Source organism: Parus major, chromosome Z (assembly GCF_001522545.3).
Source record: "Parus major isolate Abel chromosome Z, Parus_major1.1, whole genome shotgun sequence".
NCBI classification, from domain to species: Eukaryota; Metazoa; Chordata; class Aves; order Passeriformes; family Paridae; genus Parus; species Parus major.
The window spans coordinates 18,059,770-18,076,025 of record NC_031799.1 but is presented as its reverse complement, the minus strand read 5'-3'; the positions used below and the strand labels follow the sequence as shown (position 1 = coordinate 18,076,025).

Sequence of the window (16,256 nt, the reverse complement as noted above, 5' to 3'; positions counted from 1 at the left end):
CTAAAATAAGACAACTATTTCAGCTTCAAGGAGATTTCAAAACATCAAATCCATGTGATAAGATCTGGAATCTGGCATTCTATTTGAACATCACATTAGTAGAAAGAATGTCACTCCAAGGACAGAGTTTAGAGAATGAGACTTACCAGGTGAGGGATAATGTTCTCTCTGAGGAAGAAATAAAAGGAATAACAAAGGAATCCCATGGCATAGCTATGAGATAGTAAGGCTAAGCACAACAGGCAGTTTAATAGGTGCCTTAAAAAAGTGTTTCATGCCAAATGGATAGACCACTGAGGTATAATTAAGAATAATGAGGTGAAGTTGTGGAAAGCACATCTTCAGATGAGTACAAGGAAACTCTTCAAAGCTAAAGTACCAAAGAAATTGAATAGTCATGACAGGAAACTCCTTGCTTGGAAACCTCATAACAAAACATAAAGCAGTTTGTTTTGAGGAATTGGATTTCCTGAGATGCTTGCTAGAAAAACATGACACAGAAGATAAATAGATAGTTGGAGTTCCTTTGTTAACATGTTTGAGTTGACCAGTTCTTACAAACCAGTCTGTTTCATTGTTTTATTTGTCCTACACATCTTCTATTCGACTCTTTCCTGGACTTTTAATACTACGTATAGTAATTTTATATCTAATAAGCCTTCGACACTCAAATGTTTGTAAAAACAGTCATGCCAAGAGCAAAAGCCAAATTCTATTGCTAAAAAAAAGTCATGAAATGTCACATCTTATTCTTTTCCTTGGAATTTTGATACTGGAAAATCTAACCACGCCACTTCTAAATATGGAGTTAATCATAGGGCTTGCTTTCTGAATCACTGAACTGGAAACTTAAAGCCACAACCAGATAGTTGGCTTGAATTCTACAGTGGTACATGAAAATTCAGATTTAGATCATATGTTTCTTTTAATATCATTTGGTTACAATTGACTGGAAATATTTTAAGTAATGGAAGCCAACAAGTTTTCTTAAATTTGCTACAAAGAAAATAAAAAGATCAGTTCACAAATAAACTTTTTTTTTTCTTCAAATGTAGAGAGTAGGTACTACATTACTTCTAAAAGTATCAATAAAAGTATTTCTCCTTTCCTTCCCTTGTTTTACTGAGAGGTTTTTTTTTTGTTTGTTTGGTTTTTGTTTTTAATTGGTCTTGGGGGAAAGGACAGAAAGGAAGGAGAAAACAAGATGTGGACTCTTCTGCATCACAGGGTAGACACTGTCAGTAAGGAAAAATTTTCAAAGGTCTGAAATAAAGAATTAGCCTGCTATTCAATTATACAAATCCACTGATTTAGTTTTCCTTGGTTTTATCCTGGTGCTGCAGGTTAGCCTGTTCAACATCTAAAATCTTCTGGGAACGTGTAGCAGACTAGTGACAACTTATTTCTTTATGATAAAGAAAATTCTAAAGTTTCATTTCTCACTCAGGGATAGCTACGCCAAAAAAGGAGACACCCAAGTCAGCTGTTTTCAAAATTTAACTCTTAGTTTATTAATAAGCAATAAAAAGTGAAATCACAAAGACTTACCAAGCAATTTTAGATACAGGCACACTGTGACCTTTCTGTACAATCCTCCATATTAGTGGTGCATGTCATCAGCTGTGGTGACCCACTGTTTATTTATATCTGAAGCAATACAATAAGCTTAATAACAATTAATTGACAGTAAGCAAAAGCATTAAATTCAGATTCTGCTTTTGAAGGCAGCATCCAATCCTTCCCTTTCTCCAGTTGCTAAGGCCTCCTTCCCCCTAGATGGGCTCCTGTCCTGGGGCACAAATAATAAACAGTTTACCCTTTCCTTGGAACCTTATAGTTTCATTACTTTGCTTTTACTCTAAATTAGATCCTGCTCAAAGGGAGTTGCTGCAGGGCAGGTCTTCTGTGATAATTTCAGTGAATTACAGCTGCTATATACCAAATGCACCTATTTTGTGTGATATTGGTATTGTGCTACCAGGTGGAAAAACAGGACATGACTTCTTGGAAGTGAGGGCAATGAGATGTGTATATAGGTCATAGCACAGATGGCTGGAGAGATTGCTTGACACTAGGACAATGGACTCCTTTGATGGGAGAAAAAAATTGCCTGTCCCTCTGTAATGTTAAGGATGGCCTTAAAAGATAAGGTGTCCCCAAGAGGTTCAATTAATTTGGCTTTCCCTCCCTGTAGTTTCCAGGATAAGATGAAAGTGGGAAGACACTTAGAGAGGAATAGCAGGAGCACAATCTGCATTCTTAAAAAGTATAGTAAGTTCTTCATTTGAGGGTGAAATTTATTTCCTTGTCTCTCCTACTGTTGCATATTCCTCTAAAAACTAAAGAAAATAAACCCCCAAAATGCTGCAGGATTCCTGCTAAATTCTCAGTACTAAGGAAAACTAACAGTAAGATTTTCTATGCAGCCTTAATTACAAATTCTTGGGTATACTGATTATGATGCCATTATTCCTTATGTAACTAAAGTCTGTATTTTATATACAGGCCTCCACATTTTTTGTTTCAGCAGCCTTGCAGAGACTAGGAAACCGTTTGTTAGGGATTCAAAAGGAAGCCCACGGTTTCCTTCAATATTCTAAGAAGCTGTGCAGTCATTAACAATGACGAAGTGCCCCTAAGATTCAGGATCAGGATTCAGAACCTCTCCTATTCTTGCCACAGAGTCCTGCAAATCTCTAATAATCTTCCTAAAGTTTGCTTCTGGTGTTTTTTTGTACTTGTTGTATTAGGAGCACAGGAAAGATCAGCCATGAATGTTTACAAATCACTGAGTTTTGTCCCCATCTTAGTACAGAGCCTGGATGACAGAAAGTGGGAAAGAAGTGCAAACAAGATGAATAGCCAAACAAGGAAAAAAACTTTGAATTTTGGCTCATGTCAAGTTTGCTAGCATTGAACACTGAATAAGGCAGGCTGTAAAGATAAACACTATCCACTAATGCCTTAAAACATTTTGTCAAAATGCAGACACAAAAGTTGCTGAATTATCATTGACTTTTCAGGGCTTTGGCATCTCCAGAATTGCTGCAAAGCTCTTTGAACATATAAAATTCTGTGATGTCTGTACCAAGTGCTCCTGTCACCAAAGTTTCAGTTTGCATGCATTATGTGAAGTTCCCAGAGCTGGCTGCAGAGCAATGGTGTAAATTCTGTCTTTAAATTGCTACTTACTGCCTATGAAATGAAACCAAAAGAGTTCCTGTCCTCTTTAGTAACAAATTCCATTAATATTATTAATATTAAGGTCATTATGTTTCTCTGTTTTTTCTAATTCATGATGTGGCTTAAAACTTAGGGAGAATGAACAGATAAATATGAAGCAAGCACAGCTGTCTTTTTGCAATTTCTGTTCAGGCAAGTTAAAGAGCCTATCCTATTTTGTGTCTTAAACTTTTGATTTTTTCAGTGTATGCAACAACAAAGAGAAAAAAACTGGTGTGAAATTGTTGAATTCTCCATTCTGATTCTCTCTTATTTTGATACAGTGTAGTCAAAAGTACAGCTTCTTAAAAATAAGACTTGTGAATCAGACAAAAAATTTTTATGGTTTTTATTGTAATAACTCATCTTTTGATTTAGAGTTCTACAAGCTTTTGTATCTGAAAGTGTTGGCAAATGTCTCAGAAAGATCTAAAAAGGACACTTAACTACTGTAAAATTTCAGAAGCTTTTTAATATAAACATAGGTTTCTGAACAAAACAGTTCTGTATTCACACTCCCCTTTGACTGTAGAACTGAGATTTTTTTTTTCTCCTGATGAGTATTTTCAGAGAAGACTTTTTCTTGGAACAGCACGAGGCAATCCATCCGATATATTTGGATCTTGTTTTTTACTTTTTACACCCATCTAGTGGTCACCAGGCTGTACAGCAGGATAAAATTTCTATTGCACAAGCTTCTTGTTACCTGGTGATCCAAACCAAAAAACTGCTGATGACACTCCAGTTCTACCTTAAAGTCTTCTAAATTTTAAAAAATCACCATGTTACAATCTGACAGTGAAATCACTCGTAGAAGCCTGCCATAGTTTCTGACTGGAAGAAACAAGACTGGTAGAATAACATTCATATGATGTTCACAAAAGGGAGATGAAGAAAATAAAACAAAACTGCAAATAAAATGGTGTTCCTTTAATCCAACTAAATACTTTTGATTCAGTTGAATATTTAAGTCCAACGTTAAATAAATCAATTTAGCATTAACTCTTTATTCAAAAATTCCATCCTGTGAGCGGGATTTATATTAATTTTCATTTACTTATATGCAGCTTTTAAGTTTTGTTTTAAAGTTCCCAGGCAAGCTTATATATATTTGAAATTATACTGCCATTGCAGAAATTCATCTTAATGAGAACAATCTTCTGTTTTTCCTAAAATTGAAGGAATTATCTGCCCTCCTGCTTTTAATAGAAAAACAAAATATACAGACTATGTATTGATTAGGAATCTGTTTTCCTGAAGCTGTTTAAAGGGGAAAGTTATTCAAGCAATGAAATATACATTTTAGGAAATCTGGATATGATGAGCTAAACCCCTCATTAGTATTGTGATTATTTTGTGCTCCTGCAATATTTAGGAATTCAAGCTAAAAGGTATTGATTGATTACAGGAAATAGTACAACAATGGTAATGTGGCTATGAACTAATGACACTACAAACTGCAAAGGGTATTTTATTGTAGCATCCATAGTATCTTGACCTTTCCAATACATTCTCACATACTCTGAGCAAATCTCAGTCGTCACAAACATGCAATAAATGAGAAAAAAGAAAGGTAAAGAGGAGCTCCAGACAGTCCAAGATCACCTAGGAAGCTTGAGGTACAGATCTCATTTGGTGTCTCATGGTTTAAGCTTCCTTAGTTTGAGGCTGATATGCAGTAGGACATTTAAAGACACAGGAGAAAGTATACAGGCATAATCAAATTTAATCAGTCCTGGGAAGAAGTGTATGTTCTTGGATTTACTGACAGGTAATTGTTCTAAAAACTTCAGGGAAAAGATAATTAAATTACTATACTCTCCTGAAGTTTCTAAATAATATTTTCTGCATTTATTTTATTTAAAAGAGAAACAAACAAGCCAACTACATTTGCTTTTCTACATTCAAACTGTAAGTGCTGAATGCGAAGAAAATAATATAGTCTGAATGTGGCAGTAATCTTTCAGGTCCAGAAATATGTGTAAAGTAAAAAATAAACAATGAAATAAATCATGAAGCAAAAATCTATGCCTCTGTCAGGCAGTGTGCATCTGTGTCAAAATAAGCAATATGTGCTTCTTTGATTAGTTCATTTAACAAAGGGAAAAAGTGGTCATAGGACTGCTGTCAGCATTTAGCAAAGGATTGAAATGGCAACCTCATTGAAACCATAAGTCAATGGGAGATAAAATAAGCTGGTTCAGAGTAGCATGTACCAGCTGTGACACTTGTGCTAGACTGAAGTCTAATCAACAGCTGATTTACACTGCATCTTTTCTGCTGTCATTAGCTGTAACTGGAAACCTGTGGGTGTCCTTCAAGTGAACACCATTTTAAAAATGAGTACTTTACATGGGTTCAGAAAAAATGCATAATATGGTGCTAGCACTTATCTATGTTTAAAAAATCATATGAAAGATCCTCTATTCATCCCTCATTCTTAAATGCTTTACCAGTGTTATTTTTGTCCCCATTAGTATAGCAAATGAGCCTAGAGACCTAGTCTTGCTAACCCACAGATTTGTAACCTCTCAGATTGCATACCACAGGACATCCAAACATGAAGCCACACGCTGCAAAAAGCCTCCATATAGTATCAAATGCAGCTGTTGGGCTGTCAAGCAGCACAGGTTGCCATGAGCACGTCCTCTCAGCACCACCCACCCTGTACCAGTGTTTAATTGTTTGCAGACTCCCGTTCAAGGTCTTGGCAATGATTTTCAAAGCCCTTTGTGGAAAAATTACAGTCTATGTAAAACAGAATCTACAGTCTCCTTCTCTTTCTTTCTGTTCCCTCGTCCTTCAGCCTCTCATGAAAAAAGTGTTCTCTAAGAATGATAAGCCTCTTTACCACTCTTCATACCAAACACAACAAAAGTGCTGAATCTAAACTGTGTGGTTCAAAGACACAAGTGGCTACAGAGGTTCTGCTTCTTGGCCATTAACAAAGGATTCACTGTTTCCATCTGTTTGTAAAACAGCAAATCTAATGCAGGCAGATGTGTTCAAGCACACACATATGTTTTAGTCCCACCCCAGCACCCAGCACTTTATTTACTGGGAGAAGATAAAGTATGTACTTGAAATATTTTTGTAGTTACAAAAATTAGGTTTGGGTACTCCATAAGTAAAAAGCCCTCAGCTGCCTTAGCAGTGGGAGACAGGATAATTGGTGTCCTGCTCAGGAGAGATGGGAGCTGAATAAGTAAATAATGAAACATCATGTTTCCTCTGGTGTAGAGCTCATGGATACCCTACATGCAGAAAAATATAAGGTTTACTGAATTTCTAATAACATAAGATTTTTCTCTGCCAATTTTCTTTTTCTTTAGACTTGGGGGGGTTGTTTTGTTCCTCAGTAATTTTGAAGTATCTCTCTTATGCAACTTGTGTTTTTTCATAGCAGAGGCCATGACCAGGGGTTTATTTCTCTATTACTATCAAGAAGCAATTAGCTATGATAATTTGTCAGAAGGGTGTTTTTTAAATTTTAAAATTCTTAGGTCAATAACATAAAAACAATTTCTCTTCTCTTTGCAGTTTCGATGTAGACAATGGTACATCATCAGGACGAAGTCCCTTGGACCCCATGACAAGTCCTGGGTCAGGACTCATTCTTCAGGCAAATTTTGTCCACAGTCAACGTAGGGAGTCTTTCCTTTACCGGTCAGACAGTGATTATGATCTGTCTCCAAAGTCCATGTCCAGGAATTCCTCCATTGCCAGTGATATGTAAGTACCTTTTAAAATACTTCTAGTCTATAATTTGTCCAATATCAAGATTTTTGCAGCCACAAGAATTTTTATTTTTTTTTTTTAAATCAGACTGTAATCACTTGTGCTAGTGAAGGAATGGAAAATCGTTTGTTTATTTCTTTAATGAAGATTATAATTGTTCCTGCGGCTTTTTGAAGAATATGAAGAATATGAAGAAGGTGTACTTGACATGTTTATGCACTCTATTAGCTTTGACAGAATAATAATGATAGTCAATACTGTGTACTAAAACACTAAGGAGAACTGCTTTCTGTCCCTTATACTCAAGAGAAACAATACAAACTCAATTTATGCTTCTTTATTATTTTAAGAAATAGATTCCATTTATTTACAACCGGAGTCTTTTAGGTTTTTAGAGAAAAGATTTACCAACTGGCAGAAAATAATATATTTGAGAGGGAAAAAAAATATTTCAAATACCCTCTCAACTAAAAGACAAAATTCTAACAAAAGTCATTTTTAAGCTAATTCTGATCTCTGTCACTATTCTGTGAAGTGTATATTTTCTGCTAGTGAGTCATGCTTTTCAAGTATGTGTGGAGCCCAGGTTCCATGTGCAGTGGAAGTCAGATGCAAATCTCTGTTTTATTTTCAAGATGCCAAAAGTATTAAAGTGTTTCTCTTTTAAGTGAGAGAAATTAATAACTCTTTTCTGTTTGGCTGGGTTTTTTTCCTAAATGGCTTCAAATTTCATGGCCAAATTAGTGTTTATGGTTCAAATATAGATCTAAAATAAAATATCAGGCTTGTCAGAATGCCACAGTGCTGTTTTTTAGTGAGGCAAAGACCAACAGATATTGCCTTTGAAAAATAAGAGTAGGCACAGAAAAGGATAAGGGTTTTCATGAGTGAAATTACAGCTGATATTTAACTTGAAGTCATAAATGAACACTCCTATTTTTTTCAGCTTATATAACTTTAAGAACTGTTATTTTGTTTAATTATAGCTCTTCTTCTGTGTAGAGTGTCAAGATAAGAAAAATTCCTGTCTTTAGAGAGGGTTAGTGGAAGGTCTATGACTCAGTTAAGATTGAAGTACTCAGTAAGCTTTGTGTCAAGTGGGACCAGTTTTTGTTGAGACAAAATGGGTTAGAAAAAGAGCAATTCATCTTGCTTCATTATTAAAAAAATGCATTTTTCTTGGGGATAGTATCCCCCTTCCAGCAAATCTGACAGATATCCTGTTTTTTTGGAGGGAGAAGATTCAAGCTTTTAGTATGGTACCTGTACCAGGATAACATTTGTAAAGATTTTTACATTCAGGAGGACAATCCAGCTGACTGCATTGCCTAGATGAGTCATTTCAATGAAAAATTCAATTAGTGCTCTATCCTTGAACTCGTAATCCACTTCATTTCCTAGAATTTTGGGTAATATTTCAGCACATGGCAGTAAATTGGATAAACAGTATAATTACTGAAAAAGCACACATTTTCCCCCTTTTTCCCTCTCTATTCTTCCTTTCAAAATTTTCTGGAAACAGATTTACATATAAAATTTATTTGACCTCACATCTTGATAGATTTTCATAGTCTCTTGTCACAGATGAACTTTTGTACTAAGAAGGTAAATATTCCTGACACTGCTTAGGCGGGGAGCACATTAGGAAATGTAAAAGGCAAGTTGTTCTCAGATGGAATAATCATCATTTATCAATAAGTCTAATTATAATAAGCTTGGCTGTATCACAGAAATTAAGTGAAAGAAAGAAAGGGAATAAAAAGAGGGGAAAGTTTAAAAAGATAAAATAGCAAGGAATAAAAAAATAAAAGTCATGAAAGTCCTTATGTATGTATTAAATCATAAACTGAGTATGTTTATAGAAAGGAAACAAATTGAATATTATTAAATAAAGAAACATCTCTGATTCAGGACCTTACAAAATGAGGTAGAAGATTAAAGGGTTTACAGGGGAGGTACACAAATTTTAGGTTAGTCTCAAATTATCCTGTTTGCCTTGTGCATCTATATACATGCTTATATATTGTTTGTTTTTTAAACATGAGCAATATATATTACAAAATATCTACATCATTCAGGTAATGTAAGTCAGTTAATTGTGCATAGCAGATTAGTCTAGATCCCCATATTCTTCAACCAGCCTCAATATTTCACTTTGTAAAGATAAAGACAAAGCAAAAGGCACATGTCTTACATTTGTAAGGGATAGAACATAAAGAATTCTGGCATTTCCATCACTCTGAAATACTGAACTTACAGTAATACATTCCAGTCAGTAGCAACAAAAGCAATACTTCAAAGATTTAGTCAAATGTGGAATGTCATGTTAAGACAGCCAGTGGATGGCAGTGCTAAAGTGCTGAATTCATCGTGTCATTATTTATTATGTATGCAGCTCCAGCCAAGGAAGGGAACAAGTTGTGCTCAGTTGTTTGCAAATCTGAAATGAAAAGATGGGCTCTGCTACAAACAACTTATCAAGTCAAAATATAAGATGATAACCAAGAGATTAATACAGTCAGATACTATCCCCAGGAGAAGATACAGTCCGAGTCACTATGCTCAAAACAGTAAACCTCACAGAGACAGCAAAGGGATTTTCAGTCAGGGAGTTGGGATGGAAAGTAAAGAAACAAGAGCAGAGAAGGGACAGGTGGAAAGGTTTTTAAAATCAGAAAATCCGAAGTATATTTTGATGAATTAGTTGTGGGAAAGAATAAAAAGACGGGATCAATGCAAGGCTGCTTTGTTGAGAGGAGGTTTGTGGGACAATTATGGGTACAGTTAAGCAGAAAATGCAGCTGAGTGTAAGAAAGGAAAAGCACATAAAATGGAGAAATGGGGGTCAGTAACATTGTTTCAGTTATCCCTTGGAAGAAATAACATGGTGTTTGAGAATAATAAAAGCAGGACATGGAGGTTATATACAGAGATTAAGAAAAGCTGCTGAAGTTTGTGAACTGGAGAGGCAAAGAGTTTAGACAGGAAGCTGCAAGGTCCAAGGCACGTGAGCACATGTGTGTTGTGAAGCCTCTCTGTGGGATTTCCAGCTGAGATAAGAATGTACAAAAGAATAAGAAGCTACTGAGGCAGTGGGGGGTAGTGAGACAATATGAAGAATTATAGTTCAGGATCTGTGATGGAAGACACAAAAATAAGTTTAAAGGGATGGAGAATAAAAAAAAACCCACAAAAACAACAAAAAAATTCCCAACAGCAGCACAAAGAAAGGGAGTAGTATCTAGATTAAAGATGTGCAAAATCATTATTGGAAAAATTGTCAGGCCTATATTTGAAGATATTAGTGAAGCAGAGAGCTAGGTGGATGTCTTGCTGAGGTGGCCTGATTGCTTAATGCTTGTTTGAACTGCTGTGGCTGCCCAGAACTTGCAAATACCGGAAGATGCAGAAGTGATAACACTTTTTATGCCCTTCTTGTTAAGGGATCACTATTGTGGTTAATGGAGCAAGAGATTGAATTAGTAGAGAACTTCTGTTTTAGCAAAACCCAGGTCCTATTCAGGTTAAAAAACAAATTCCTAGAAAAAAAAGGCCAATAAGCTGTTCACTGCAGCATCACAGCCCATGTTTTTTGCCACTCTGAAGGTTGAGAACATGTATAATCCCCCTGTGACTCTGAAAAAGCAGAGCAGAGGGTAGCAGTCTAGACCAGAGGACCAAGACATTCTCAGTAGACAGCTCTGTCCAAGCTCCATTGTGTCTTCTAAGTGTAAGAAGACATCTTCTGACCTCTCATTTAAGACCTCCCATTTCCACGAGCTCTCAGAATACAGCTCACACACAGCATCCTGGTCTTCTCAGGACTTGGCAAACTGAACCTCACTCATAAAAAAGCAGCTGCTGGGGAGTTTCACAGCCTTCTTTAGAGAAGCTCAGCATTTTTTCCTTCACCAGCTTATCACTATAAGCTTCAGCTAGTATTATTACACAAAATTTGCTGATTTCTATTAAAACTATTTCTATTCAAACTATTTCTATTAAAACTTGCTTGCATGCATTAAAGGAGAAGAAGCCAGGCAAGGAACACTGACTGTGGGGAACTTTAGGGTGACTGGTCTGGTGATCTGCTAAATGGCCACCATACACCCATTCCCTGAGCTGGACAACCTACTGATACTCTGACAATAACTTCTGAAGACAGCAGCATCCCTCTGCTACTGTCTGTGATAAAAGAAATATCAAGAGGATGAAGTTTACTCCGGGACATTTTCCTGTAACTACAGTTACAGAAGAAATATATTCTCATCCTCTAAGGCAAGCTTATTCTTTTGTTTCTGAGCCACTAAGACCTGGCTTTATTAATAAAATATTGTGATTATGAATCTTAAGTTATGGAGAAAACACCCACCTTTTTCAAGAAAGCAAGGATTCTAGGACAGCAGACAAGACTTGCTATTACTGAGACGAGTAATTGCACTTCAGTTTAACAAATTAGTAATAATTGTCTTTTGTCCAGAAAACTTGCAGCTGACATTCCTTTTGATGTATTATATTCTTTTATAGGAATCTCTGATATTACTTTATCATGGATATTACTTGCTGAAAATTGACAGCCTTCAAAGTCCGGCCTACTCTAAAAAGATCTTTTGAGAAGCATTTTCTATGTGTGACTCTGCTTAGAAACAATATTTAATTTAAAAAGTACATTAAATTTCTTGAGACATTTATTTCTTCATGGAAGAAATGTACCTACATCACTTTAGGAAAAACAGGCAAATATTTTGATTCATTGTGTTTTGCTTTTTTTTAATTTTAAGATCCATAAATGAAGTTCCAGGTTGCAGCTTAAATTAATCTAAGTCATTTGCAAGTCTCTTACAATATTTTTTTGAGTTATAAACAAAAAAATATTTGGAAAATAAAAAGATGGCTCTGTCCTTTCTGGTTGTTTGACACATTTTAGAGGTGGAATTCAAAACAAAGGATTTAGAATGCAACAATCTTGAAGCTGAATAATAAACTTGTGTTAACTTTGTTTGTTAATAAGGAAATAGGTTATATTGGAAAACTAAAAGAAAGCATTTTTGCATTGAGAAGACTTTATCTGCTTTTTTATTCAGAGGAGAATTTTTGTTGATGAAATGCAAATTTATTTTATTTACCTTCAACCAATACAGAATCATAGTTGGTTTTGTGTGAGATTGCTAAAACCTTACTATTTTCCAAACACAGATCCCAGTTGTTAAACATATCACTTCCCCTTTAAACACTTTTAATGTTTTAGGCTTTTTTTCTTCCCTCCTCTGCAAATAATGGATGTTTGAAGGAAAATGACAAGTTACTACTGAAGTTACAACCAAAACGGAATGAATTTCTACAACTTTTCAGTCACAGGTGGCATGTTCTTAAAAATGTGGTAGCAAAACTAATTCTTAGCTGGGATTTCAGGTACATCACAATCTCACTACTCCCTGAACTTGCAACATTGATCTACAGTGGAGGGAAGGGAAGACATGTGCATTTTGTGTGCCTGCAGTACTTTTACTGTGAAGAAAAGCAACTTTGTAAAAAGGGAGTTGAATGTTTTGTGGGCTTTTTTTTTTTTTTTTTTTTTTTTTTTTTTTTTTTTGGTCCGTTTTTCTGGCTCAGTGATCACCTTCATGCACAGGTCAAATTTATTTCAAAACCCAGCAGAACATTAGGTGTCATTCCACCCTTCAGGGCACAAACTGAATTTTCTGAATTCTTTTAATGGCACTAATGCTCAGTTAGTTGTAGAGTTCAATCCCTGGAAGTGTACAGTCTAAAAATCTGATGTCTTTCTCTTGGTTTTCTTGAAGTTGGCATATTTCTTCTTACATTTAGGGACCTTTGAATTTGGTTAAGGGACCATTTTTTTATAGACCTTTTATAGACCATCTGTGGCTGGCTGATGGCAAGCTCTCTCAGGCTGGGTTGCATTGCATGAGTGCCTTGCTCTCAGCACCTCTGCTATTTCTTTTAAAGAGGGAATCTTTAAAATCTTTGCCATCATGGAAAAGGCCCACATGGAAAGTCATGTAGTCCTATTCTTCAGAAGGAATGAATCCATATCAGTTTTAAACACTTAAGCATGTGGGACAGGGACAAGCAAGAAACAAAATGCCCAATGATAAAAAGCAGTTCCAGGCAACACATTTTATTCTCATTTGCAACAAGGTAAGAGTTTATGTGTGTCAGCTAATGCAATCAAAACTCACAGTAACTCATTAAGTGTCACTAACTTGATTGCTTCCAGTCATGTATGCAAACCCAGCCACTAATTTTCCCGAACCTGAAAAGAAAACAGAAATACTCTGTAGTCTCTTATGCCTGTTTGTTTTCCAGCCTTGATATAGCTAAATGATGATTTTGGTTGTATGAACAATCCAATAGTGGCACTGCTGAGTTGGCTGGTACTGCTCTGATCAAGTCCAGCATTCTTCTCAAAGTTCTATCTCCTCTGGTTAATCCACCTCTCCTTCAACACACAAAACAAAGCCCCACACTACTGTAGCTCCTTTTCCATTGCTGTTGCTTCAGCGGCCCCAGGCAGACTACCTTCTGATTTTAGAAGGAAAACCACCTGCAGCAGTGAAACACTGGCAAGGCCATGCTCTGTTTCCCTACAGGACTGAGTAATTCTGTGTGATTAATTCTGCCTGTCTGTCTGGCTAGTTGCTCAGTTCCCCAGCATTCTCCTGTAATCTGAATGGTCTGCTATATTATGACAGTTAAAGCATTGAAGCTTGGTGGATGACTAGGGCAATATGATACAAATGTTTTCTTGAGTTGTCTGTGTTTTTTTAATATTACACATCATGCTGGCATCCTACTGTGATGGTCCACTATATCACTACCTTTGTGACTTCCTCAGGCAGATTATGCAAATCAGATGTGTGAGTGCAGCATCTTTGGAAAAGGTTTAAGCCTCTGAGTAAAGTATCTGGGACTGACATAAGAGGTCCTGGTGGTCCTCAAACTCTTCCAAAGGTGTTAGGAGACTTTCTTGGTAGATAGAAGAAGCCTGGTACTGTTTCTAGAGCACATTATATAGGACAGGAATAATATAGTAGTACTTCCTGGTTTTTTGAGATAGTCAGCCAATTCTGATTCCAGCTCATCCAGCAATTCTGAATGAAGCTTCAGGATTTGGTGGGTCATGGTTCAGACCACTGTCACTGAGACCAAAAATAGCCCATTACCCAGCAAAATCTTTTATTTCTTTAATCTGGTCAAAAGCAGAGGCACCATAAAAGGGAACTATTGATGCACAGTGAGGTGCACATGTAGCCAGATAGTATGTACCTGATAGTCTCTGACTTAAACCTCAAAACACAGATTTAGAATTGCTAACACTGTTCCTTTCCAGTTCCTTGGTTTGTAACTGATGTGGTCCTTTTGTCTTTCCGCATCTTGAGAGAGCTTCTCGCTCAGGGTGCTACTGCAGCTCAGCCTGATTGCAGTTTGGATAACTTAACCCTGACAACTGCAACAGGGTAGATTCCAAGAATTGAAAGCCTAATCAAGTGCATCTTCAGGACCAAGGTGCTAAAAAGGTGACATGAAAATTAAAGTATTTTCTTATATAAAATATAAGTTGCATCTAGAAAACTCCAGATATTTTAGTACATAACATGTGTATTAGCCAAATCTAATAATCCACATTTGTTTTGAAGTTTTTGGATCTCTGATTGTAAGGCAGACAAGAATTTTCTTCTCCATCAACACCATAATGGAGTAATGATGTGCTCCCTGTGAAGTCAGTTGGGGTCTTTGGAAAGCCTTATATCTGAAGTTTTTCCTGGTGACATTTTTGCCCTAGAAATTTTTTTCTCCTTTTAGTCTGTTTTTCTAAATCTCATTTGCTTAGTTAGATAGTCCAAGGAGAATTACTATAACCAGCATTTCTTTTTGCTGTACTTCTCAGGTGCTGTGGTTTTTCTGAGCCAATCCTCCTTCATCTGGTTAAGCTCAATTAAACTAACTGTACTGAAGCCCCAATATTACAGCAATACTTTTTTACTAATTAGGGCTAGCTCTGTTGCTGAATTAGGCAGATGTATCAGAAGAACATAACTGCACAGTGTTATAGAAAATTGTGGTGTTCTGAAACACTCAGACAATAGTTGATGAGAGTCTGCTTCATTCAGGGTCTAATTTATGTGGTTTCAAGTAGCTCTTTTTAACAATCCTCTTACGTACATGTCCGCAGAAATAAATAAATGCTCTGGGAAAAACAACCCGCTCCAATATCAATTTTAATTGCTTGTTCTCTCAGCCCTAAATCCCAGCCTGCTCACAGTGCCATAGACTTTATCCCCTGCCTGAGATGCCTCATCATTCCCCACATTGTGCTTACCCTTTCAGAGACATGCAAATCACTAATAACCCACTGGCTATCTAGGAAAAGCTGTAACCCCATTTTGCAATGTGGGCAAAACATTAAGAGCTACCACTTACACTCATTTACTCTTGGCTTTTTGTGCAAGGCCTAAGCAATCTGAGAGCTAGAAAATTTTTCTCAGTCTTTAAAAATTGAGATGACATGACATAATTTCTATTCCGGCAGAATAAGCTGACTTGGAGCACTGTGATTTCTGACTTCACAACATCAGTGTTGCAAACCAACCTGTTTGTATTTCTGAAATGCAGATGATGATGATAAAGATCAAGCTGCATGGAGCAGGCAGCCACTGCTGCTCACTGTCCTCAAAGCACAGCTTCTGACGGCTGGTACCATTACATGATGTTTCCATTGCCCTGTCAGTGCAATCTAGGATTATCTTTCATTGCTGCTAAAATGTGAATCTGAGCAGTGTCAATACTTAGCATAACTAATTCATATGTTTTGTGAGTGCATATTTGACTCCAAATATGAAATGTTATTGGGACAGAAAAGAAAATCCTGGCAGTTAAGATGCTCTATCAGCTTATTCTCTATCTTTCATTTGTGGTTTTGTATGTGGTATAATTGTGTTTCAGCATATATGCAAACAAAACACAAATGTCTCATCTGAGACACACTATTGGACAGTAAGTCTGATTCAGACTTGGATATAGAAATGAGTGGATGCTATGTCTTATCCAAATATAGATATTTACATTGCAAAAGGCAGCTGTAATGTATTTTCTGACAGAAGCAGAAGAGTACATTAGTGTTCATCTTTCTTATTTTTTACACTGTATATAGGCAGTGTGGATTTCTTAATACTTTAATGCTTGTTATGAAGGAAAGGAAAGGAAAGGAAAGGAAAGGAAAGGAAAGGAAAGGAAAGGAAAGGAAAGGAAAGGAAAGGAAAGGAAAGGAAAGGAAA

At 36.3% G+C, this 16,256-nt stretch overlaps 1 protein-coding gene across 3 annotated transcripts in view; it reads left to right on the top strand.

Moving 5' to 3' along the window:
* PDE4D (phosphodiesterase 4D) overlaps positions 1-16,256 on the top strand; it is a 247,314-nt gene that overhangs the window by 143,363 nt on the left and 87,695 nt on the right. For all 3 annotated transcript variants that reach the window (XM_015652860.2, XM_015652859.2, XM_015652858.1), the window contains one exon: positions 6,763-6,954. In XM_015652860.2, coding sequence (XP_015508346.1) covers positions 6,763-6,954 — 192 coding nt within the window. The remainder of the gene's footprint in view (positions 1-6,762; positions 6,955-16,256) is intronic.